At 42.1% G+C, this 27,185-nt stretch overlaps 1 protein-coding gene across 2 annotated transcripts; it reads right to left on the reverse strand.

Annotated features, from left to right (window-relative positions):
• Positions 1-7,006: 7,006 nt before the first annotated feature.
• On the reverse strand, positions 7,007-24,302 carry LOC115135280 (opsin-3-like). Of its 2 annotated transcripts, none has more exons than XM_029669788.2 (4): positions 23,730-24,302; positions 19,305-19,624; positions 11,516-11,767; positions 7,007-8,014 (listed from the first exon to the last, which is right to left on the reverse strand). In XM_029669788.2, the coding sequence occupies exons 1-4, from the start codon at positions 24,046-24,048 to the stop codon at positions 7,745-7,747; spliced, it is 1,161 nt and encodes a 386-aa protein (XP_029525648.1). In that variant the 5' UTR covers positions 24,049-24,302; the 3' UTR covers positions 7,007-7,744. The 2 variants fall into 2 exon arrangements, with proteins under 2 accessions (XP_029525648.1, XP_064879370.1); XM_065023298.1 differs by lacking the exon at positions 23,730-24,302 and adding an exon at positions 21,970-22,458.
• Positions 24,303-27,185: the final 2,883 nt, after the last annotated feature.

Below are 27,185 nucleotides of genomic sequence, written 5' to 3' on the forward strand. Positions count from 1 at the left end.
ACCGGCCTCACCTCAGACCACGTATAACCAGGCAAGCCACATCTGGCTTCTTCATTTGGGGGATCGTCTGAGACCAGCCACCCGGACAGCTGATGAAAATGTGGGTTTGCATAACCAAAGGATTTATGCATAAACTGTCAGAAACCGTCTCAGGGAAGCTCATCTGTGTGCTTATTGTCCTGACCAGGGTTGTAATCAACTTCAGTGGGCAAATGCTCACCTTCAATGGCCACTGGCACGCTGGTGAAATGTGCTCTTCACGATGAATCCAGAATCCCAGTCGCGTGGGCGAGCGGTTCGCTGATGTCAACGTTGTGAACGCCCCATGGTGGCGGTATGGTTATCGTATAGGTAGACATAAGCTACGGACAATGAGCACAATTGCATTATATCAATGGCAACTTGAATGCCATGACGAAATCCCGAGTCCATTTATCCGCTGCCGTCATCTCCCGTTTAAGCATGATAATGCAAGGCCCATGTCGCAAGGATCTGTACACAATTCCTGGAAGCTGAAAATGTTCCAGTTAGTCAATCACCTGCATACTCACCAGACATGTCAGCCATTGAGCATGTTTGGGATGCTCTGAGTCGACATGTACAACAGCATGTTCCAGTTCCCATCAATATGCAGCAACTTCACACAGCCATTGAAGAGGAGTGGGACAACATTCCACAAGACACAATGAACAACGCTATGTCAAGGAGATGCATAGCGCTGCATGAGGCAAATGGTGGTTACACCAGATACTGACTGGTTTTCTGTTCATATCCCTACCTTTTTTTTTTAAGGTATCTGTGACCAAAATATGCATACAGTATCTGTATTCCTAGTCATGTGAAATCAATAAATTAGGGCCTAATGAATTCACATCAATAGACCGATTTCCTTATATGAACTGTAACTCGGTAAAATTGTTGCATGTTGCATTTATATTTTTCATGTCAGTCATGGTACAGTAACTAATCTAGATAACCCAGATAATTTAGGGCATATTGTCCCAGTTCTATGTCAGTTCAATGTGACATGCTTGCCAGAAAATAACATATGTTGGATTTGTGTGGACGTGTTATTAAATGAATCATATATAAATAAAGTTATTATCCTCATGATCAGTACGTTAAAACCACAGTAATGTTTTTTGATTGAAGTTGCAAATGCAAGGAAATGCATATAAGCAGATGGCAAAAAGAAGTCACTATGAGAAAGCGTCAATACAGGACTAAGATCGAGTCGTACTACACCGGCTCCGATGTGGCAGGGCTTGCAAACTATTACAGACTAGAAAAGGAAGCACAGCCACGAGCTGCCCAGTGACACGAACCTTCCAGATAAGCTAAATTACTTCAATGCTCGCTTCGAGGCAAGTAACACCGAGGCATGCATGAAAGCACCAGCTGTACCGGACGACTGTGATCACGCTCTCCGTAGCCGACGTGAGGAGGAACCTTTAAACAGGTCAACATTCACAAGGCCAAAGGGCCAGACGGATTACCAGGACATGTACTCCGAGCATGCGCTGACCAACTGGCAAATGTCTTCACTGACATTTTTAACCAGTCCCTGCCTGACTGAGTCTGTAATACCAACATGTTTCAAGCAGACCACCATAGCCCCTGTGCCCAAGAACACTAAGGTAACCTGCCTAACTCAAATCAAATTTTATTTGTCACATACACATGGTTAGCAGATGTTAATGCGAGTGTAGCGAAATGCTTGTGCTTCTAGTTCCGACAATGCAGAAATAACCAACGAGTAATCTAACCTAACAATTCCACAACTACTACCTTATACACACAAGTGTAAAGGGATAAAGAATATGTACATAAAGATATGAATGAGTGATGGAACAGAACGGCATAGGCAAGATGCAGTAGATGGCATCGAGTACAGTATATACATATGAGATGAGTAATGTAGGGTATGTAAACATAAAAGTGGCATAGTTTAAAGTGGCTAGTGATACATGTATTACATAAAGATGGCAAGATGCAGTAGATGATATAGAGTACACTATATACATATGAGATGAGTAATGTAGGGTATGTAAACATTGTATTAGGTGGCATTGTTTAAAGTGGCTAGTGATACATTTTTTATATAAATTTCCATCCATTTCCATTATTGAAGTGAGCTGGAGTTGAGTCAGTATGTTGGCAGCAGCCACTCAATGTTAGTGGTGGCTGTTTAATTAACCTCTTGAAGCTAGGGGGCACTATTTTTATGTTTGGAAAAATAACGTTCCCAAAGTAAACGGCCTATTTCTCAGGACCAGATGCTAGAATATGCATATAATTGACAGATTAGAATAGAAAACAATCTAAAGTTTCCAAAACTGTCAAAATATTGTCTGTGAGTATAACATAACTGATATTGCAGGCGAAACCCTGAGGAAAATCTAATCAGGAAGTGCCTCTTATTTTGAAACCCTTCTGTTCCTATGCATGCCTATCCTCCATTTAAAGGGATATCAACCAGATTCCTTTTTCTATGGCTTCCCTAAGGTGTCAACAGTCCTTAGACATAGTTTCAGGCTTTTATTTTGAAAAATTTGCGTTTTTGCGCAACTGAGTAAAGCCGCCATTGTTCCTCCCGCTGTTATTGAAAAACCTACACACTCGGTTGATATATTATCAAATATATATTTTAAAAGCTGTGCCACCATAGACTCTGGGTTCGCGCCCAGGCTCTGTCGTAACTGGCCGGGGGGTCCGTGGGGCGACGCACAATTGGCCTAGCGTCGTCCGGGTTAGGGAGGGCTTGGCCGGTAGGGATGTCCTTGTCTCATCGAGCACCTGTGACTCCTGTGACGGGCCGGGCGCAGTGCGCGCTAACCAAGGTTGCCAGGTGCACAGTGTTTCCTCCGACACATTGGTGCGGCTGGCTTCCGGGTTGGATGCGCGCTGTGTTAAGAAGCAGTGCGGCTTGGTTGGGTTGTGTATCGGAGGACGCATGATCGTACTTTTTGGATGGTCTGATGAAACAAAAATAGAATTGTTTGGCTATAATGACCATTGTTATGTTTGGAGGAAAAAGGGGACACTTGCAAGCCGAAGAACACCATCCCAACCATGAAGCACAGGGATGGCAGCATCATGTTGTCGGGGTGCTTTGGTGCAGGAGGGACTAGTGCACTTCACAAAATAGATGGCATCATGAGGGAGGAAAATGATGTGGATATATTGAAGCAACATCTCAAGACATCAGTCAGGAAGTTAAAGCTTGGTCGCAAATGGGTCTTCCAAATGGACACTGACCCCAAACACACTTCCACAGTTGTGGCAAAATTGCTTAAGGAAAACAAAGTCAAGGTTTTGGAGTGGCCATCACAAAGCTCTGACCTCAAACCTATAGAAAATTTGTGGGCAGAACTAGAAAAAGTGGAGGTCTACAAACCTGACTCAGTTACACCAGCTCTGAATGGGCCAAGATTCAGCCAACTTATTGTGGGAAGCTTGTGGAAAGCTACCCAAAACATTTGACCCAAGTTAAACTATGTAAAGGCAATGCTACCAAATACTAATTGAGTGTATGTAAACTTCTGACCTACTGGGAATGTGATGAATGAAATAAAAGCTGAAAAAAATCATTCTCTATACTATTATTCTGACATTTCACATTCTTAAAATAAAGTGGTGATCCTAACTGACCTAAAACAGGGAATTTTTACTAGGATTAAATGTCAGGAATTATGAAAAACTGAGTTTAAATGTATTTGTCTGAGGCGTATGCAAAATTCCGACTTCAACTGTACAGTATATCTACACACACACACACACACACACACACATATATATATATAAGTCACGGGCTACTTCTCTTCCCCCGCACCGTCCTTATGATTGTGCCATTGATCTCCTCCCAGGCACCACACCACCTTGTGGTCGGCTATATTCTCTATCCGGCCGGGAGACCAAGACCATGGAGAAGTACATTGAGAATTCTCTGACTACTAGAGGCATCCATCCATCTGCATCTCCTGCCGGCATGGGGTTTTTCTTTGTGGAGAAGAAGGACAAGACTCTGCGTCCGTGCATTGACTACCGGGGTCTGAATGATATAACGATCAAGAATCGTTACACCCCCCCCCCTACCACTCCTCTTGGCTTTTAAACCTTTCCAGGGGGCCACCATTTTTTCCAAACTGGATCTTCAGAATGCCTACCACCTGGTTTGGATACGCAAAGGAGATGAGTGGAAGACACCCTTTAACACATTATGAGTACCAGGTCATGCCGTTTGGACTCACCAGCTCTGGTAAACGATGTGCTCCGGGACATGCTAAACCGTTTCGTGTTCGTCTACCTTGACTTCATCCAGTTTTTTCCCGGTCTGCCCAAGAACACGTTCTTCATGTCAGACAAGTCCTTCAGCGTCCCCTGGAGAACCAATTGTTCGTGAAATCCGAGAAGTGTAAGTTCCACCGCTCTACAATCTCCTTTCTGGGATATGTCATCGCTGATCCAAATGGATCCTGAAAAGTGAAAGCAGTGGTAGAGTGGCCTCAACCTAAGTTCAGGGTGCAGTTACAACGTTTCCCGCGGTTCTCTAACTTCTACTGCCGTTTCATTCGGGGCTACAGTACCCTGACGGCCCCTCTCTCTGCACTCACCTCTCCCAAAGTACCGTTCACATGGTCTCCAGCGGTCGACAGAGCCTTCGTGGACTTGAAGCATCGGTTCACCACAAAACCCATCCTCGTCCTTCCAGATCCGTCCCGTCAATTTGTGGTAGAGGTTGATGATTCTGATGGTGGTGTGGGGGCCATCCTGTCCCAGCGATCTGCCCAGGACCAAAAGCTGTCTTCCTGTCCCATCGTCTCAATCCTGCAGAGATGACCTACAACGTAGGCAACCGAGAACTGCTGGCAGTCAAGATGGCATCAGTGTATGTGCAACGTTTTAGACTGATCCAATGAACCATTGTATTTATGTTCAAACTTTTGTATGAAGACTGCCCAAATGTGCCTAATTTGTTTATTAATAACTTTTCATGTTCAAAATTGTGCACTCTCCTCAAACAATAGCATGGTATTATTTCACTGTAATAGCTACTGTAAATTGGACAGTGCAGTTAGATTAACAAGAATTTAAGCTTTCTGCAAATATCAGATATGTCTCTGCCCTGGGAAACTATCTTGTTACTTACAACCTCATGCTAATCTCATTAGCCTACATTAGCTCAACCGTCCCGTGGAAGGCACACTGATCCTGAATAATTAACTGTCTTGCTTAGTTAAATAAATAAACATTTGTGGATTCAACCAGTTTTTGCCCAGTGGGTGAGGTCCTGGACACTGACTGTAGGCTTCACGTAGCCTATGATAATTCTAACTAATATTAATGTTTCCCTCAGTAGAATTATAGACCAAATGTTGATTTTGCCACTGGAACAGCATCTTGAGAAAATGCGAATGCGCGCTTAGGGACAGTGTGTAGTCTAACGTGCAATTTATTTCAGGGACATACCGTAATTGCTGGACTATTAAGCGCACCTGAATATAAACCGCACCCACTGAATTATTAAAAAAGATGTATTTTGTACATAAATACGCCGCACATGTCTATAAGCCGCAGGTGCCTACCGGTACATTGAAACAAATGAACTTGGTCACTATCTTCCTCCTCCTGTGCACTGAAACCACTGAAGTCATCTCCTTCGGTGTCGGAGATGAATAGCCTCAGAATTGCTTCATCCGATGTTGGATCGTTTTCATTGTCGCTCTCCTCACTTTCATCCGGAGGCAAATACCCCGCTGAGCTCATGCTGTCCCTTCAACACGCAGCAGTCCAGCCTTTCGAAACCCGTTGATGATAGTGGATTTTTTGACAATGCTCCACGCTGTCAGGACCCACTGGCAGACTTGACAATAAGTTGCTCTTCGCATGCAGCCCGTTTTAGTGAAGGATTTCTCCCCACTTGTCATCCAAGACTCCCACTGAACAAGGAGCGCCACCTTAAATGCACGATTTACACTGATGTCGAGTGGCTACAAATACTTTGGGCCATCTGCTTTTCTTTCCTCTGAAAGCCTTTGTTGTCTTTTTGCACTGAGTCAGTTCCTCACGCTGCTGTTTCCAACGTCTTATCATCGACTCATTAAGGCCAAGCTCCCGTGCAGCAGCTCTCTCTCCTTTTCCAACAGCCAGATCGATCGCCTTCAACTTGAAAGCTGCATCATATGCATTTCTCCGTGTCTTTGCCATGATGAGGGTGACAAAATTACTACCGTAATCAGAATGATGGGAAGTTTGAGCTCACTCGATTTTACGTCAAATTATGTGACAGTGCTCAGTTTTTTGGCGGCATGAATCTTGTGAAAGCGGGACAAATCCATAAATTAGCCGCGTCATTGTATAAACCGCGAGGTTCAAAGCGTGGGAATAAAGTAGCGGCTTATAGACCAGCAATTACGGTACTGTAAAGGATGAAAGTATTTCATTTTGAACCACATAAAATATGCATGCAAAAATCGGTCAAACTGTCATTTGGAAATGTTGCATGGAAAATCACCCTGGTCCCTTGCTCTATGAGAGAAGCAGAAATGAAAGAGAAACTTTACAGACATCAACTATATTGTTGATGATGCATTGATCGGTTTATGACATTATTCTGGTGAGCAAGGCTTTATTTAGTATTCTAGACGAGCGTCAAGTAATGACAGAAGACCACCCTACATGTATCTAATTACAGACAAATAGCCTAACAAATGTCGGAAGTTATAAACAATTTTTTTACCGCACGTCAAAAGAAATAGTTCTGCCGTCCCTGGGTAACATGCACAGGTAGCCTACATTAACCTTATGAAGTAATTGTTTGACAATCAGATGAAAATATAATGACTGGTTGTGTTTATGCCACATTAAAAGGTAGGCTAATACATTTGAAAAGTTAAACAACAAATCGGGACTATTAGGCCCATAGAGATAATTTCTTCCCGGTGCGAGGACCTCCTGTGTGTGTGCACTCACTTCATTCTTTTTTTTTATGGGCCTATTCATAGAACTGCATATATAATCCCTATTAAATTAATAGGGATTATATATGCAATTCTATGAATAGGCCCATAGAGATCCTATTAAATTAATAGGGATTATATATGCAGTTCTATGAATAGGCCCATAAAAAAAAGAATGAAGTGAGTGCACACACACAGGAGGTCCTCGCACCGGGAAGAAATGAAATCCACTTTCACCCCAGAATATAGGATATATTTAATGTATCTGGACGTGACAAAGGTAGAGAGAGTGTTGTGCAGAATATGCGGCTGCAATATTGTAAGGCTTTTCCCTGAAAGTTCATTAAGCACAATAGTGCTGCCAACCAGGGAAATAGTAATAATCAACATCACTTTCTCCATTAACACTGCTGGCCTCCGTTATGACACAGGAGGTACTGTTTAAAAACACTCAGCTCAGCATGAGACGATGTCAAAGGCTGTTCAAGACAAGAGAAATAGGTACACAGCTACATCATTCGGTTACAGGGAAGGGATTGTTCCTTCTGGTGCACAGTGAAAGAGGGTTGGGAATAAGTCTCTACAGTTTATAGTGATGGATCTTGAAAAGGCTAAAAAGAAAAACAATAGTCTTGTGTCAGAAGGGTGATTTGGAACTTCTGGGTTCTGTGTTTCATGAGAGGAAGTTCTGAGGTTTACAGAGGAACATGTGATATGAAGTGATTAGTCAGTTCCCATGGTGACATGGGTGTAGCATGATGTACTACAGTACCCATAATTCTCTGTCACAGCGGCCGCACCTGGATGCCCTCTGACGACGTACCACCGCTCTTGGACATGTTGTCCAGGTGGTTCACGTCATTGCTGGCAATGATGAAGACAATGGAGGAGGAGCTGAAGGTCACCCTCTTCTTTGGTCGTTCCCCGCCTCTTCGGTGGGACATGACGATTGGGCGAATAGGCCGCTCGATGCTCCGGGCCAGGGGACGGTCCTTGATGCTGCTCTGAATCCACGAGAGCTGGGAGCACAGCAGCTGCAGCAAGCAGCGCCGGAACTGCCAGAGGGACAGGAGGAGGAGAAGAGAGAGAGAGAGAGAGGAACTCAGTCAGGGTCTCAATTTAATGTTGAGACTTAGAGAAAAGTAGAATATACAAGGTGTCATTTCGAAATGTGGTTGTGCACTAGCAGTTTTCCTCGTCACGTCCGTCACTGACAGTCACTCAATTAGCCTGTGTTAGCTAAACATTTTTAGATTGCTAGGTACGTTAGTCTTGCAGCTGTCCTTATCTGCTCATAATTCCATGGCATTATTTGATATTATTTTATAGTATGAAGAATACAATTGAATAAAGCTGAATAAAATAGTCTCAACGATTTGAGGGAGTGCGCACATGCAGCTATTCTGTGCTGAGCTGTTATCAAAGAAATAGGTACACCTATGTGCTTAATTTAGAGTTATTAATGTAACTTTAGTTGCTCTACAAATGTTGGGCTCTGTTTTAGATTTGTAATACATTGTACGGCTGCATGATGAGATTCTAATGATGATTTGAAAAACATTACTTGATTTGCATGAGCTCTGCCTTGTTTTTTTGAGCAGGCTGTACACACTCCAATAGTCTCTCATTCACAATTTGACAAGCACTTGATAATGCCTCGAATTTCACGGCAGCATCCCTTTGTGGCCGTAATGCACCCTTAAAAAATCAATGCCTTTTGCATCCCGGAGTGCTGAGTTGTGCCCTTCACCCTGAGTGTTCTGTGCAATCGGAAGCCCTCTCACTCACATGGCTCTCGGTCACGTGATCGGATCTCTCTCACAGGCTACAAATGAAGACCGACACATCGGGGACACAACTGCGAGCGTCCTTCATAAGGTTAGGCCCATTTTTTCTCCACTTCCTGTCTGAATAACGTAACCAAGGATCTGAAGCCAGGATATGCATATAATTGGTACCATTGGAAAGAAAACACTTTGAAGTTTCTAGAAATGTTAATATAAAATGTAGGAGAGTATAACACAATAGATATAGTAGGAGAAAATCCAACCAGATTTTTTGTTTTGAGAGCCTATGCCCCGACATTGGAAAGCACAGGGAAATAATTACATCCAGCTCCCAGTATGCAATTTCTATGGCTTCCACTGAGTGTCAGCACTCAATGTTCAAGATTTCAGGCTTGTTTCTTCTAAAACGAGTTCTACTACTTGTAAATGTGTGTATGCGCACACGATGAAGAGGGCATGCACCAGCTAATATCGTTTTCCTATTGAACATACTTCTTTCCGTATGAAATATTATACACTGCTCAAAAAAATAAAGGGAACACTAAAATAACACATCCTAGATCTGAATGAAATATTCTTATTAAATACTTTTTTTCTTTACATAGTTGAATGTGCTGACAACAAAATCACACAAAAATTATAATGGAAATCAAATGTATCAACCCATGGAGGTCTGGATTTGGAGTCACACTCAAAATGAAAGTGCAAAACCACACTACAGGCTGATCCAACTTTGATGTAAAACAAGTCAAAATGAGGCTCAGTAGTGTGTGTGGCCTCCACGTGCCTGTATGACCTCCCTACAACGCCTGGGCATGCTCCTGATGAGGTAGCGGATGGTCTCCTGAGGGATCTCCTCCCAGACCTGGACTAAAGCATCCGCCAACTCCTGGACAGTCTATGGTGCAACGTGGCGTTGGTGGATGGAGCAAGACATGATGTCCCAGATGTGCTCAATTGGATTCAGGTCCGGGGAACGGGCGGGCCAGTCCATAGCATCAATGCCTTCCTCTTGCAGGAACTGCTGACACACTCCAGCCACATGAGGTCTAGCATTGTCTTGCATTAGGAGGAACCCAGGGCCAACCACACCAGCATATGGTCTCACAAAGGGTCTGAGGATCTCATCTCGGTACCTAACGGCAGTCAGGCTACCTCTGGCGAGCACATGGAGGGCTGTGCGGCCCCCCAAAGAAATGCCACCCCACACCATGACTGACCCACCGCCAAACCGGTCATGCTGGAGGATGTTGCAGGCAGCAGAACGTTCTGTCACATGTGCTCAGTGTGAACCTGCTTTTATCTGTGAAGAGCACAGGGCGCCAGTGGCGAATTTGCCAATCTTGGTGTTCTCTGGCAAATGAAAAACATCCTGAACGGTGTTGGGCTGTAAGCACAACCCCCACCTGTGGACGTCGGGCCCTCATACCACCCTCATGGAGTCTGTTTCTGACCGTTTGAGCAGACACATGCACATTTGTGGCCTGCTGGAGGTCATTTTGCAGGGCTCTGGCAGTGCTCCTCCTGCTCCTCCTTGCACAAAGGCGGAGGTAGCGGTCCTGCTGCTGGGTTGTTGCCCTCCAACGGCCTCCTCCACGTCTCCTGATGTACTGGCCTGTCTCCTGGTAGCGCCTCCATGCTCTGGACACTACGCTGACAGACACAGCAAACCTTCTTGCCACAGCTCGCATTGATGTTCCATCCTGGATGAGCTGCACTACCTGAGCCACTTGTGTGGGTTGTAGACTCCGTCTCATGCTACCACTAGAGTGAAAGCACCGCCAGCATTCAAAAGTGACCAAAACATCAGCCAGGAAGCATAGGAACTGAGAAGTGGAAAGGAACCACTCCTTTATTGGGCATGTCTTGCTAATTGCCTATAATATCCACCTGTTGTCTATTCCATTTGCACAACAGCATGTGAAATTTGTCAGTGTTGCTTCCTAAGTGGACAGTTTGATTTCAGAGAAGTGTGATTGACTTGGAGTTACATTGTGTTGTTTAAGTGTTCCCTTTATTTTTTTGAGCAGTGTAGTCTAATGACATATTAGGGTATCTGAGGATTCAATAGAAATGTATTTTGTCTTGTTGAAACGAATTTCAGGGGTAGGTTTTTGATTCCTATCTTGGCATGTTGAACAAGTGGATCACTCAAATCGATGGCGCCAACTAAACAGACTTTTTGGGATATAAAGAAGGATTTTATCTAACAAAACAACACTACATGTTATAGCTGTTTAGTATTTTTCTCATTTTTCTGTCATAGTTGAAGTGTACCTATGATGAAAATTACAGGCCTCTCATCTTTTTAAGTGGGAGAACTTGCACAATCATGCCATGATTTATTAAAACTGCAAAGTTCTCTCTGACCCAAGGCAAAATGTATAGAATTGCAGCAAATTTGCTTTAAATCAGCTAAATGTTATCTCTGCCCATGTCAAAATGAGTAGAATTGCATGAAATGTGTTTTAAAACTGCAATGTCTCTCCACCCCATGGCATAATGTGTTTTATTTGTTTTAATTGGCTTTAAAACTGAAACAATTTCTGTACGTCTCATGGCAAAATGTGTAGAATTGCTGGAAAATTACTTTAAAACTGTAACATAATCTCTCCACTGTCAAGAGGGTGGCAGCTTAAATGTTTTGCCCACTAGGTGGGGGCGCGCCTAACCAAATCAATGAGGTCTGTGATTTTCCTTTAAATTTGGAAAAGGGCTCGTTTCAAAGCATTTCCTCTATCAGCATAGGTGTGTCAGGGGTCCCCTCACCTTTCTGCTCATGAACATGTAGATGAGAGGGTTATAGGCCGTGCTGGATTTGGCGAAGAAGGAAGGGATGATAGCGATGGCGGGGGTGACCATGCTCTTCCTGCCAAAGGCCTCCATCATGGACACCACGGCGTAGGGTGTCCAGCACACCAGGAAACAGGAGATCATCAGCAAGAACATGACAGCCACCTTCTTCTCATAGCGCAGGATCTTAATGATCTGCACTGTCTGAAGGTCCTGGATGGAGCGGAGCTGTTAGGGAATGACAATAGGAAAGAATCTCATCACTTACCAACATGGTCTCTTTAGAATGTCAACAAATTGGGACATCCTGTATAACCATTGCAGTTATATGTCCCTTCCACTGACCTATTAGTTACAAACGGAGTATACAAAACATTAAGAACACCTGCTCTTTCCATGACATAGACCAGTGATCAACAACCAGTGGTTAAGATCACTTTCACAGTCAAAAAGCAAGCCGAGATCTACCGCTCAGATTATTATGTAGGCCAGTTGAGAACAAGTTCTCATTTACAACTGCTGTCACGGTCGTGATAATGGATGGACCAAGCCGCAGCGTGTGTTGAGTTCCACATCTTTATTTGCAGTGTCGCTTTAAAAAAAATAGAAAAATAAACCAACAACAGTGGTGCACATACACAAAACAATATCCCACAATGCAGGTGGGAACAGGGACACCTTAAGTATGATCCCCAATTAGAGACAACGATAATCAGCTGCCTCTAATTGGGAACCACACCAAAACACCCACATAGAAATAAAACGACTAGAACACCCCCGAGTCACGCCCTGACCTAAAACCCCATAGAAAACCCCTAGGGCTCTCTATGGTCAGGGTGTGACAACTGCGACCTGGCCAAGATAAAGCAAAGTAGTGAGAGACAAACAACAACACAGAGTTACACATGGAATAAACAAACGTACAGTCAATAACACATTAGGAAAAAATCTACATACAGTGTGCGAATTAGGTAAGATTAGGGGTAAGACTTAAAACATGACTTAAACATTGTAAAATGAACCTAGTACAAACAGCTCTGTGGGAATGATGTACCACCCTATATCCCACTGCTGACTTGCCTCTGAAGCTAAGCAGGGTTGGTCCTGGATGGGAGACCAGATGCTGCTGGAAGTGGTGTTGGAGGGCCAGTATGAGGCACTCTATCATCAGGTCTAAATAAAATATCCCAATCCCTCAAGGCAGTGATTGGGGACATTGCCCTGTGTAGGTTGCTGTCTTTTGGATTGGATGTTAAATGGGTGACCAGGCTCTCTGTGGTCACTAAAGATCCCATGGCACTTATCGTAAGAGTAGGGGTGTAAACCCTGGTGTCCTGGCTAAATTCCCAATCTGGCCCTCATACCATCATGGCCACCTAATCATACCCAGGTTCCAATTGGCTCATTCATCCCCCTTCCTCTCCCCTGTAACTATTCCCCAGGTTGTTGCTGAGAATGTGTTCTCAGTCAGCTTACCAGGTAAAATAAGGGTAAAAAGGTGTTTGGGTAGTAGGCCATTATCACAGCATATTGGCTATATCCCTCTCCTGCCAATATTGTTATTCTCAGACCATACTATATTTAAAAACTTGAGCTTTGATCACAAAATAAATCCGTTGGTGTAGCACTTGCGAGGCACTGCGGACCATAAATTGAAATATGTTATTTTTACTGGACTGATGGTATCTGCATCTGATGGTCATGGTGCTTTCAAGACAACTGGGAAATCAGAAAAGAACCGAAGTTAAATCATGACATCAGTGATCTTGAGGTCGGAAAGTCTAGAAAGATGCTTGAGTTTCCAACTTGGAATTCTGAGTTGGATAAACGTTCAAAACAACAACAAAATAATGACAAGTTCCCAGTTGTCTTGAAAGCACTTAAGTCGGAAGCTGGAGATTTTCGAGTTCCCAGTTATTTTGAAAAGGCATTAGTCTCAGCGGAGGGAGAGAGCAACAGAGGGACCGCTTCTCACGGTCCCTGCTCACCCCTTCCTTTCTACCAGTGAGACTGACCAGAGAGAGGGGACACCGTCTTCCACCTGATGGTGAAACTCGAGTCGCACCATATCTGCCTCAGTCTTGCACAAATTCATGTCGTTCCTATGACCAGAGAATGTGAAATATTCCTTGATATTAAAGTAGACAAGACGAGCTGCTAATAATAATAAGAACGCAGGCCTATCGATACACCTGGCTCCTCATTCATTGCAGCTGCAGCACAAGTGGAAGTAAGGAAAAGCATGTTTTATGTTATGTAATAGTGTTGAATAAGAACAGTGTTGACAGTGCTGAATAAAAACTTAAACATGAACTCACTCATAAAAACAGCAGCTCTTTGCTGTAATTCTTTGACAGTCTCTCTGTGGTCATGGTTTTAAAAGTGATTGAATCTTATGTCAAACGGTGCTGTGGCAGGGGTCGTGGAAGCTCTGTACGAATGGTGATTTGACAGAGTAGAGCAGACAGGGAGAGCAGAGATTACCGAGTCACCATTAACAGTCTGAATGGCTGTTAGTTGGGGCGGCAGGGTAGCCTAGTGGTTAGAGTGTTGCAAGTTCAAACCTCCGAGCTGACAAGGTACACGTGTGTCGTTCTGCCCCTGAACAGGCAGTTAACCCACTGTTCCTAGGCCGTCATTGAAAATAAGAATTCGTTCTTAACTGACTTGCCTAGTTAAATAAAGGTTAAAAATGTCTAAGAATGTCTATAGAATGTTGTAATATACTACAGAATACTAATGTAAATACACCAAGTATTAGCCGCAAAAAAAGCACTGTAGTAAATATTACAGGTATGTCTGCAAAAACACTAGTCTGCAAAAACACGACACTTATTTAACTACAGTATTTCATTTGCATATACCCTGCCCATTCCCCTCCCCCATGTCGCAATTCGTGCCACCAATAAGACCATATATTGTGCTCCCTACAGAGACCTGTGCGTAATCCTTTCTGCCCGCTCCTGTCGGCAATGGAAACACAAACACAATCAACATCTTCAACCACCTACCCGCAATCACAAGGCACCGTGCCCTCCCAGTATCCCGAAGAGCAAATTTCCATCCCCTATTTTGTTTTATTTCTAATTAAATCTCTAAAATTTCATTTGTAGGCTACTTACATTTTGACATTGTTTGGTCGAGTTTGCTTTGTTTGTCACGAGTCCTTGTTGATTGTAAGAATCAACCTACCTTTAATCTATGCCTTTTATTTAAATGAATCATGCAGATGTATCTGTTGATTTAGGCTGTCATTGTTTATATTTTCCGGTCAGCTTTTTAGTTGGCCAATTGCTTTGAATTTGATGTAGGTATTGGAAGTCAGCCTTGTTGTTACTTGATAGCTTTTAATTTTTGTCTTTGTTGTGTATACTGTATTGTCTTACCTGTATGTAGGCCTAGGCACACACAAAAACGTTTAATCTGAACTGAATATCTGAGTCTCAGGTGGGCATAACAGAACATTGACCTTTGGTCATGCATCAGCATGGGCATAGAGAATCTGTGCAGTAATAGACAGACCAGACAGGGAGAGCAGAGATTCCTGAGTCGCCGCTAATGGTCTGAATGGCAATGGTCAGAAAATGTCTAAACGGATTGAAACTGCTCTATCGAAAAAAGTATTTGGTCTTGGTAGACCAATTAAATGAGTCAGTCAGTCAGTCAGTCAATCACTCCTTACTACCCAATATAATTGTTAATCAATTATGGACCATGAACTGACTTGGCCCCACTTCCTGACATTGATAGTCATGGAAACTTTGATTGGGGCATAATTTATGAAGAGTTCTCACATAACAGTCATTTAAAGCTCGCCAAAGTTTTTCTCTTGAGAAGGATACAATACTCCAGAGAGTGCAAATTTAGAAACCTCTCTTTGATGGTCTTACCAAGCCCAGTAGTAATCAGCCTTCTCTAAGACTGCAGTTCACTGAGGTTTCCCTAGAATGTTGAGTCAGAGGTTCATGCTGAGTTTCTCAAGGGTTCTCAGAGCACCCTCAACAAACATGGGCAGGGGAAGGGCAGATCTTCAGTGGTTGAGGGAAGCTTTGATGTCTTGGAGACCTGGGGCTGTTTATTTGTTTTATTTCACCTTTATTTAACCAGGTAGGCTAGTTGAGAACAAGTTCTCATTTACAACTGCGACCTGGGCCAAGATAAAGCAAAGCAGTGCAACACAAACATGGAATAAACAAGCGTACATTCAATAACGCAATAGAAAAAAAGAACGTCTATATAAAGTGTGTGCAAATGGCGTGGGGAGGTAGTAAGGCAATAAATAGGCCATAGTAGCGAAGAATTTCACTGTAGTGATAAATGAGCAGATGATGATGTGCAAATAGAGATACTGGTGTGCAAAAGAGCAGAAAAGTAAATAAAAGCAATATGGGGATGAGGTAGGTAGATTGGGTGGGCTATTTACAGATGGACTACGTACAGCTGCAGCGATCGGTGCTGTGCAGAAAGTAATGGCTTACTTCCTTAAATGTTGTAAATATATAAAGAAGCAAAGACAGGCACAGTGCAGGCAGCGGTGCCAAGCCGTTGCACAGATACCGCTAAACATCCGGGTGAATTGACTACACCCACATTCATTTATTGGACTTTAGAGTAAACTGTAGAATACTATACTCCACACTGTAGTATCCCTCTATCATGTGTAGTACTAACTATAGAATGTTGTAATATACTGTAGAATACTGTTCTATATTAAATACCAGAGTATTATCTGCAAAAAAAGCACTGTAGTAAATACTACAGTAATGTCCACAAAAACACTACAGTCTGCAAAACACTACACTTTTTTAAGTACAGTATTTAATTTGCATATACCCTGCCCATTCCCCTCCCCCGTGTGGCATTTTGTGCCACCCATGAGTGAGAAATATGCATTCCAAGTACAGACCATATATTGTGTTCCCTACAGGGTTGAGAACTGTGTGTAATCCTCTCTGCCTACTCCTGTTGGAAGATGGAAACACGATCAACATCCTCAACCAACTACCCACAATCACAAAGCACCACACTCTCCAAGTGACCTGAAGAGCAAGTTTCCATCCCCTATTTTTTTTCTTTTTTTTCTAAAAAAGATATTAAATCCCACTCCCAACTCAAACCCTTATCCTAAACCGGGTCCGTATCTGATTCCCAACCCTACCCACTAAACCTTACCCTATACCGGGTTCTTATCCCCTACCCACCATCCCCCCTCCTCTTTATTTTTCTCTTCTTTATTTTTCTTCTTTACATTTAATTATCCAAGGAGGCTTGTTTTCATTAAAATCAAGTAGCAGAAGACAAAAAGACAACTCCAACATCCCTCCCCCTTACCAAACCTCGACTGGATAGACACACTGAGAAGAGCGGTAGAAAAGGGCAGGAAGCCCTGAGGTCTCCCTACAAGCCTACAAGTCTCTTTACGTACTTTACTACAGGTTATAGAAAAGAGCAGAAGCCCTGAGGTCTCCCTACAAGCCTACAAGTCTCTTTACTTACTTTACTACAGGTTATAGAAAAGAGCAGAAGCCCTGAGGTCTCCCTACAAGCCTACAAGTCTCTTTACTTACTTTACTACAGGTTATAGAAAAGAGCAGAAGCCCTGAGCTCTCCCTACAAGCCTACAAGTCTCTTTACTTACTTTACTACAGGTTATAGAAAAGAGCAGAAGCCCTGAGCTCTCCCTACAAGCCTACAAGTTTCTTTACTTACTTTACTACAGGTTATAGAAAAGAGCAGAAGCTCTGAGCTCTCCGTTCAGACCTCAGTCTTACCTACAGGTTATGGAAAAATGTGCTCTTTTAGTATTTCTCCAGTAGCCTCCAGTTCTATGTCAAAGATAATAAAACAAAAACAATTGAATAAATACTACAGTAATGTCACAAAAACAATACAAAAATACTACATTATACTACAGTCCACAAAAAAACGACAGAAAATACTACAGTATACGACAATCTGCAAAAACACTACATGAATTACTATAGTATATACTATAGTTATGTTACTACAGTATTTATACTATAGTTAACTGTAAATACTACAGTATACTACAGTAAATACTACAGTATACTACAGTAAATACTATAGTAAGTACTAGTGTTTTTGCTGACTTTAGTCCGCAAAAACACAACAGTACTACACTACTATAGTATTTTATCAGATTAGTTTATGCACACACAAGCAGGCACGCACGCAAACGCATGCACGCACACAAACGCATGCACGCACACACACACACACACACACACACACCCACAAGCATGTGCGCAAAAACGCACACAGCCCCCCACACCATACTGTACTCTCCATAGTAACCGTGCGGTCCACTGCTGAGTGAACCCACTTTAACCCCAATAATCCTCATAGGTAACCCTCTATGCAGGGTGGTAAAGTGGTACATCAGGATGATTTGAAGCACTTAAGAGTGAGGAAGGAGGAAGGAAGAATGAACATTTAGAAAGGTAAGTGAAAGAAAGGTAAGTGAAAGATAAAAGGAAAAAGATCAAGTGGTGGTCATTCCGTGTGATAATGGAACAAAAATGTCCATGAAAGTTTGTACTTCGCAGAGAAAATGCAGATGGGCATTTATTGTCATGAATCTTGCCCTGGAGGCAGCACTGCCACAAAGTAATAGCTGGCACTGCCACAAAGTAATAACATCTGATTTTAAACCTAACTCTAACCTTAACCCTAACCTTAACCACACTGCTATCTCTACTGCCTAAATCTAAACTTATATTAAGACCAAAAATGTCATTTTTGTTTTCATGATTTTTTTTACGATATAGCAAATTTGGACTTTGCAGCTGGCCCATCTAGCGGAAATCACTAAGTTCTGCCTCCAGTGCAAGAGCCATGACAATAATTATCAACCTGCATAGAAAATGTCCTTAGGAGGAAAGGTTTTTCTTTATCCTGTATTAGGCATTCGCGTCTATGATTAGTTTGGTTCAGTTCAGTTCACTTTATCAGCCTTACTCTGGACTTGGTCTGATTTTTTCAATTTTATTTATTTATTTACTCTTGAACTCTTTAAAGGCCCTGTGCAGTCAAAAACGTGATTTCCTGTGTTTTATATATATTTCCACACTATGAGGTTAATAATACTGTGAAATTGTGGAAATGATGATAATGCCCTTTTAGCGTAAGCGCTGTTTGAAAATACTTTTGGCCTGCGTGTTGACATCACCAGGTGGTAAATTAGTTAAAGGTCCATTGCAGCCATTTTGATCTCCTTATCAAATCATTTCTGGGTACCAATTAAGTACTTTACTGTGACTGTTTTCAATTAAAGTGGTAAAAAAATAACAAAAAAAACTTCTTAGCAAATAGCAATTTCTCAAACTGGCTGTTATTGGCAGAGGTTTGGAACTCTTTTTCAGTCAAAAACAAGTTTTCCCTTGTTATATCTATATGTATTTCCACACTATGAGGTAGTAATAATACTGTGAAATTGTGGAAATTATGATAATGCCCTTTTAGCATAAGTTTGAAAAGACCGCCTACAATTTCAGCCTGTTTTAGTGGGATGGAGTTTTGGCCTGCCTTGTGACATCACCAGGTGGTAAATTAGTTAATAGACCAACAAAACGATCACAAGGTACATAATTGTTTCCCAGAAATGATTTGATATTGAGATAAAAATGGCTGCATTGGACCTTTACGTTAAAAGACGCTCGACATAAAACCACACTGACGTAAACATGAAGCAACAGAAAAAAATGGGAGGGAGAGACGAGCGAGACTGTCTCGCCCTTCTTCTTACCATTCGCACCGTGTAGAGAATGTTCATATAGCAGTAAATCATAATGCCCACAGGGACAAAGAAGCAGGCCAGGAGAAAGAGGAGAATGAAGGAGGCATCGATAGGGTCCTTGGATGTCCAGTCCAGGGAGCAGCCTAACTGGTGGATTTCCAGGGTGTAACGATTCCAACCCAGGAGAGGGGCCCCTGTCCAGGCCAGGGAGTAGAGCCAGATGTGGGTGATGCACCTCCAGGCCCAGGGGAAGTCCACCACCTGAGCATAGACCACCCGGATGTAGCGCTCATAGGCCAGAGCTGAGAGACTCATGATGGACACGATGCCTGGAAGGGAGGGAGATGGGTGATGATGCTGAGTAATGACTACCGAATCTGGGTTATGCAATATCTATATGTAGGCCCTGATTAGTACAGCAATTGGTTATTACACTGTTATTACAGTTATTACTCAGTCCTCATCAATATCTTCCCAACATATAATAGATCATCTTAAATATCCTCTCAGCAATCAATCATGATAATAGAGAGGTGTCCTGTGGTTTGTGCATTTGATTCTGCCAACACACACGACCACATCATTTTTGATCAAATCACACATTCTACCTTCAACAATTTCCATAAAACACATTTGGTCACATTCAATTTCTCCATTGCACAGCAATGACTTTTGCCAGACATTTGGCCCAATCAACACCAAGTGTTGCGGCACAGACGTGTTGCAATATAAAGGGGAGCTGTTCAAGCACAGAGTGTCACCGCACACTATAACACAACCAATACATAACATGTCTGTACAGATCGAACTGACAGGACCACACTGCACGAGTACAATGGGTGTAACAGGTGCAGAATGTCCTGAGCTCGTCATCCAAATTTAGACTGTTGAAGAATGTGAGAGTTGTTTCACATGCTGTAGTAGATTAACGTGGTATTAATACTCTGTGCCATTCATCTCTTTCTGAGGGGCTTTTTTTTAGTGCGTCTGTGTGCTAATCATCATTCATTGTTATATTTAACCAGCATCTTCTTCAGTGTCTCTTCAAACTTGTACTATAGTGACTATTGTACCATTTATGAAGTCCCCCATATAATTATATTGGACAATATTGCACTTAGCCTACAGTAGGTTACATGTGCCTGAGAGAGAGAGAGAGAGAGAGATACTGGGAAAGAGAGAGGGAGAGAGCGCAGAGGCCGTGAAGGTTGCACTAACCACCTCATTAGCAGACCTCTTCATTAATAAGTGATGATTCCTATAATAAATAGGGAAGAGACAGTTATGTGATTGCACAATTATTTATCTTGCTTGCCCTAAGCCCTCAACGACGATAATTATATAGCTGAAATGGGTCAGAAAAAAAGAACCTGAACTGTATGAGTAGCCATTTAAACATCTATTTATTGCATTTTTGATATCAAAAATAAAAACATATATTTTTTATATCAACCTGTTTATTATCGATATCAATAATCCTCCATTGGATACAACGGAGAAACAACTCAAAAGTAGGAAAGCGTTCTTAATGTTTTGCACACTCAGCGTAATGAGATCAGTAATGTGGTGGCAACATCATGTTATGGGTGTGCTTGTTACCACCAGGTCCTAAAGGATCAAAAGAAATATGAAAGGAGCAAATGACAGGCAAAAAGCCATAGTCTTCTGAAAACTTAACCCTGCGATAGCTTTTTATTCTGCAGAACAATTACACACCAGAGTGGCTTTCCAAGAGGTGTTGAGCATTCAAATTTACTAAGCTTGAATCATTTTGACAAAAAACATGGATATGTTGCCGCCAAACCCAAATTCGTCCATCGGACTGCCAGATGGTGAGGCGTGATTTATCAGTCCAGAAAACATTTCATGAAGCTCCCGACTAACAGTTATTCTGCTGATGTTGCTTTCAGAGGCAGTTTGGAACTCGGTAGTGAGTGTTACAACTGAGGACAGACAATTTTTATGTGCAGCACCCGGCGGTCCGGTTCGGTGAGCTTGTGTGGCCTACCACTGTGCGGGTGAACCGTTGTTGCTCCTAGACATTTCCACTTCACAATAACAGCAGTTACAGTTACTGCCAATTTTGTCTATGTGGATTACATGGCTGTGTGCTCGATTTTATACACCTATCAGCAACGGGTGTGGCTGAAATGGCAGAATCCACTAATTTCAAGGGGTGTCCACATACTTTTGTATATATAGTGTATTTAACATGCACTAAAGGCGCAATCAGCAATTTAAATCAACTCCTGGAATTGATACAAACATTCTTGAACCTACTGTACTTCTGTCATAGTCTACCCATGAAACGGATATACAGTTGAAGTCGGAAGTTTACATACAGTTAAGTTGGAGTCATTAAAACTCGTTTTTCAACTATTCCACAAATTTCTTGTTAACAAACTATAATTTTGGCAAGTCGGTTAGGACATCTACTTTGTGCATGACACAAGTCATTTTTCCAACAATTGTTAACAGACAGATTATTTCACTGTATCACAATTCCAGTGGGTCAGAAGTGGGTCAGAAGTTTACCTACACTAAGTTGACTGTGCTTTTAAACAGCTTGGAAAATGACAGAAAATGATGTCATGGCTTTAGAAGCTTCTGATAGGCTATTTGGCATCATTTGAGTCAATTGGAGGTGTACCTATGGATGTATTTCAAGGCCTACCTTCAAACTCTGTGGCTCTCTCCCACATCATGGGAAAATCAAAAGAAATCAAGACCTCAGAAAATAAATTGTAGACCTCCACAAGTCTGGTTCATCTTTGGGAGCAATTTCCAAACGCCTGAAGGTACCACGTTCGTCTGTACAAACAATAGTATGCAAGTATAAACACCATGGGACCACGCAGCCATCATACCGTTCAGGAAGGAGACGAATTCTGTCTCCTAGAGATGAACGTACTTTGGTGTGAAAAGTGCGAATCAAACACAGAACAACAGCAAAGGACCTTGTGAAGATGCTGGAGGAAACAGTTACAAAAGTATCTATATCCACAGTAAAAACGAGTCCTATAGCCTCATAACCCGAAAGACCGCTCAGCAAGGAAGAAGCCACTGCTCAAAAACCGCCATAAAAAAGCCAGACTACAGTTTGCAACAGCGCATGGGGACAAAGATTGTACTTTTTGGAGAAATGTCCTCTGGTCTGATGAAACAAAATAGAACTGTTTGGCCATAAGGACCATCGTTATGTTTGGAGGAAAAAGGGGGAGGCTTGCAAGCCGAAAAACATCATCCCATCCGTGACGCACGGGGGTGGCAGCATCATGTTACCGGGGCGCTTTGCTGCAGGACGAACTAGTACGCTTCACAAAATAGATGGCATCATGAGGCAGGAAAATTACGTGGATGTAATGAACCAACATCTCAGGACATCTGTCAGGAAGTTAAAGCTTGGTTGCAAATAGGTCTTTCAAATGGACAATGACCCCAAGAAAACTTCCAAAGTTGTGGCAAAATGGCTTAAGGACAACAAACGCAAGGTATTGGAGTGGCCATCACAAAGCCCTGACCTCAATCCTATAGAACATTTGTGGGCAGAACTGAAAAAGTGTGTATGAGCAAGGAGGCCTACAAACCTGACTCAGTTACACCAACTCTGTCAGGAGGAATGGGTCAAAATTCACCCAATTTATTGTGGGAAGCTTGTGGAACGCTACTCAAAACGTTTGACCCAAGTAAAAAAATGTAAAGGCAATGCTACCAAATACTAATTGAGTGTATGTAAACTTCTGACCCACTGGGAATGCACTGAAATAAATACAAACTGAAATAAATCATTCTCTATTATTATTCTGACATTTCACATTCTTAAAATAAAGTGGTGATCCTAACTGACCTAAAACAGTGAATTTGTACTCGGATTAAATGTCAGGAATTGCGAGTTTAAATGTATTTGGCTAAGGTGTATGTACACTTCCGACTTCAACTGTATGTACAATGATTACAGTGTAGAAAACTGGCCACTTGTCAAAATCATCCATATTTTCCAGTGTGTAAAAGGGGAGGCAGACACAGATCGGGATAGAATTACACGGGTATTTCCCGAGGTGTCCTTGACACGAACCAGCTTGATCCCCAGAGCGGCAATGGCATTCATAAACATCCACAACCATAGAAATACTGGTTTCATAAATAGGGAGAGTGGGCTAAACAGTTGTTCCTCATAATAAGATGGGTAGTAAATGTCCCGTGCAACATACGAAATAGACTATATAAGGATCACAGAGTTCTGAAAATGTAATACACCAAAAGACTAATCTGAAATACACAAACATGGAAACACAAATTAAATGAAAAGGCTGCCACAAAAAAAAACATATTGGATTCGGCCTATTTAAATAAGTTAAAATCTTTAAAATTGTATTTTAGATTAATATGTGAATCTAGGTGAGACAACCAAAGCACAGACGCTCAGATACTGACCAAATAAGCTGTTGCTGAATCCGTCCCAGACGCATGTTGCCGAGTTCCAGTCCCATCCGCCTTTGATGCACGAAACAAACGTAAAGTTAATTCCAAGGACAGACACCAACAAGTCACTTATACTTATGTTTACTATTAACAAATTTGTGGGCGTCCGGAGTCTCTTGAATCTGTAGTACAGCATGATGACAATAATATTGTTGCAAAATCCGAAGACTCCAATTGTTCCGATAGCAAAGGCAAGGAGTTTGTAAGTACCAACCGCAAATATATATTCTTCTGTATTCTTTCCAGTTCTAGTGAAATTCGCAGGATTCATTGCTTGAATAACATTGTGCTGCGCTCGATCACCTGTCTAGTGTGGTGAGGAGGGAAGATCTGCGCCGCAGTTAGATTACTGACGCGGATCTAAACGAGTTAAACCTGCGACATCTCTTTGGAGAAATTAGGGCTATTCTCCTGAGGATGGTTGGCTATCTCAAATGTATTTCTCGCGCAGTTAGATCTCCCGCAGTCGTCATCCATCACGTTAATTAGTTGACAACCACTGTAGACCTACTGTACTCCCTGACTGGTAAAGTTGGCTTACCCGTAATGACGCACACCGTACACACAGTGCATGCGACTACTGTGTGTTGCCATATTGTTTCATAAAACTTTGCCTTTTCGTTTCACAAACATGTTGATAAGTGCATGAGGTTTGCTTGAATAGTCTAGAGCTCCCTGATGGGAATTTCAGAAATGAAATTGAGCTTCATCATAACAGCAAACCACAAGATGCACATTCATTCTCTTCAGTCAAGGGAAATTTAAGGGCTGTAGAAATGCCACGGCCAGCGGATGTCCTACTGAATTCAGGAGGTTATCAATAATAATATTTTTTTTCCAGATCTGTTGGATGGAAGCCAGTCCATTCATATTATTAGGCTAGAAGCTTGAAGGTGGCTTGCTTTTCAGTCTTGCTGTGCTTTCAGACACGTCGAAAAATCGAAAAATCGATGTACAGTGTGTGCAAATGTGAAGAGTAGGGAGGTAGGCAATAAAAAGGCCCTAGAGGCAAAAAAAAAAATTACAATTTAGCAATAATACTGGAGTGATAGATGTGCAGATGATGATGTGCAAGTAGAGATACTGGGGTGCAAAATAACAAGAGGGTAAGTAATAATATGGGGATGAGGTAGTTGGGTGTGATATTTACAGATTGGCTGTGTACAGGTCAGTGATCAGTAAGCTGCTCAGACAGCGGATGCTTAAAGTTAGAGAGGGAGATTTAAGACTCCACTTGTCCATTTCCTCTCTTTTCGACCTTAATCCTTTGCCGAGTACAGTACTCTCCCCTCGCTCTAAAATGATTGACATCACAGAGTTTCAGTGCTTTCCCAAAAGGCTTGACTCCACACAAACGTGTCTGTAGCCCCTCTTCCACACACAGCAGCAGGCTCCTCTTTTGTAATTTCTTTCCCAGCAGAAGCATTGCCTTCATGGGGTTATATAATGAGGGGTTGGGTTAAATGCGGAAGGCACATTTCAGTTGAAGGCATGTTTCAGTTGAAGGGATGCCTAGTCGGTTGTACAACTGACTAGGTATCCTCCTTTCCCTTTAATGCAGCATTCTCGCCTGTGGACATCTCACTCAACCTCGACTGTCCACCTCAACTGTACACTCAACTGTCAACCTTAACTGTCCACTAGCCATCACTAGTATGCCCTCATGTCCCCTCACATCACCTCCTGATGATGCAACACAGTGCTGGCTTGCTGTTGGCTAAAGTGCTGTCTGCTATCTCTGTGCTTTCTGCTGGGCAGGGATGTTGGTGATGTTGACCTTTGTGTCACTCAGTCAAACCCTCTCCACTTGAACCTTAATGTAACTATTGTCCGAACTGTGTCCGCTCATTTCTCTTCAGCGTTCACTGTCAGTTACTGAAGCATTTTACTCTTGTTACACGAGTACAAACAAACATTTAGGAAGGAGAAATGTGCATGTTATTGACATAAGCTCGGAGTCAATTAAGAGAGCTTGCTTCCTTATTCTCCTCTTCCTGCTCCTGGTCCGTGCAGTGACTTTGGCTGTGTGACAGACAGGATTAGCCTGTCCTCCTTAGACGATGTGACTGTTTATCTCCCACGACACAACATGCCATTTCACTCCAGGCTCCTCTGTCTTAAGGGGGGGATCTTATTAAGACTCTTCCTTGCCTGACTGATGTTGCATGCATCTTCCACAATCCTAAAGCCTCTGTTACTTTACACCCATTCCAACTTCCTCAATAATCAAATGACCTTTTACCGTTGCAGACAGTTCTTGCTCTTTTGTGTTTAACTGTAAAAGAGCAACACGTGATTGCATGCCTTAACCATCTCAAAATGAACTTTTGAATAAAATAAAGCAATATGACCTCATGAATAGGTCTGACAATATCTGTGTTCCCAGTCTGGAATTCAATGAATACACATTTTCTTTCACAAATGTCATATATGGGGTAGGTCTACATAGGCTCCTGTGCACTCTTAGAAAAAAAGGTGCGAAGTAGAACCATATAGGTTTCTTTGGCTTGTCTCCATAGAGGAACCCTTTTTGGTGCTAGGTAGAACCCTTTCCAAAGGGTTCTACCTAGAACCATCTATGAATGGTTCTTCATAGAACCCTCTGTAAAGAGTTGATCCTAGAACCCTCTATAAATGGTTCTACCAATAACTATTTTATTATCTCAAGGTTCTTCCTAGAACTTTCTATGAAGGGTTCTATTGAGAAACTTTTTTATCTTTGAAGTGTTCTTCCTAGAACCCTTTATGAGTGGTTATACCAGGCTTATTAACCTTTAAAAAAAACTCTTTATGACAATAGATTACATATATTATATACAGCTCTGGAAAAAAAATTAAGAGACCACTGCAAAATTATCAGTTAATCTGGTTTTACTATTTATAGATATGTTTGGGTAAAAAAAAAAACGTTTTGTTTTATTCTATAAACTGACAACATTTCTCCCAAATTGCTAAAAAAATATTGTCATTTAGAGCATTTATTTGCAGAAAATGACAACTGGTCAGAATAACAAAAATATACAATGTTGTCAGACCTCGAATAATGCTAAGAAAATAAGTTCATATTCATTTTTAAACAACACAATACTAATGTTTTAACTTGGGAATAGTTCAGAAATCAATATTTGGTGGAATAACCCTGATTTTCAATCACAGCTTTCATGCGTCTTGTCCTGCTCTCCACCAGTCTTTCACATTGATGTTGTGTGACTTTATGCCACTCCTGATGCAAAAAATCAAGCAGCTCGGCTTTGTTTGATGGCTTGTGACCATCCATCTTCCTCTTGATCACATTCCAGAGGTTTTCAATGGGATTCAAGGTCAGGAGATTGGGCTGGCCATGACAGGGTCTTGATCTGGCGTTCCTCCATTCACACCTTGATTGACCTGGCTGTGTGGCATGGAGCA

The sequence above is a fragment of the Oncorhynchus nerka genome, linkage group LG10, assembly GCF_034236695.1.
Source record: "Oncorhynchus nerka isolate Pitt River linkage group LG10, Oner_Uvic_2.0, whole genome shotgun sequence".
Lineage (NCBI taxonomy): Eukaryota > Metazoa > Chordata > Actinopteri > Salmoniformes > Salmonidae > Oncorhynchus > Oncorhynchus nerka.

Bases quoted from the DNA above. Each gene is read 5' to 3' on its own strand.
- LOC115135280 (XM_029669788.2), bottom strand. From the start codon at position 24,048: ATGAATCCTGCGAATTTCACTAGAACTGGAAAGAATACAGAAGAATAT. The intron at 11,768-19,304 runs GTAAGAAGAAGG...ATTCCCTAACAG, and splicing joins TTCTCTACACGGTGCGAATG to CTCCGCTCCATCCAGGACCT. The intron at 8,015-11,515 runs GTGAGGGGACCC...TCCCTCTGGCAG, and splicing joins ACATGTTCATGAGCAGAAAG to TTCCGGCGCTGCTTGCTGCA.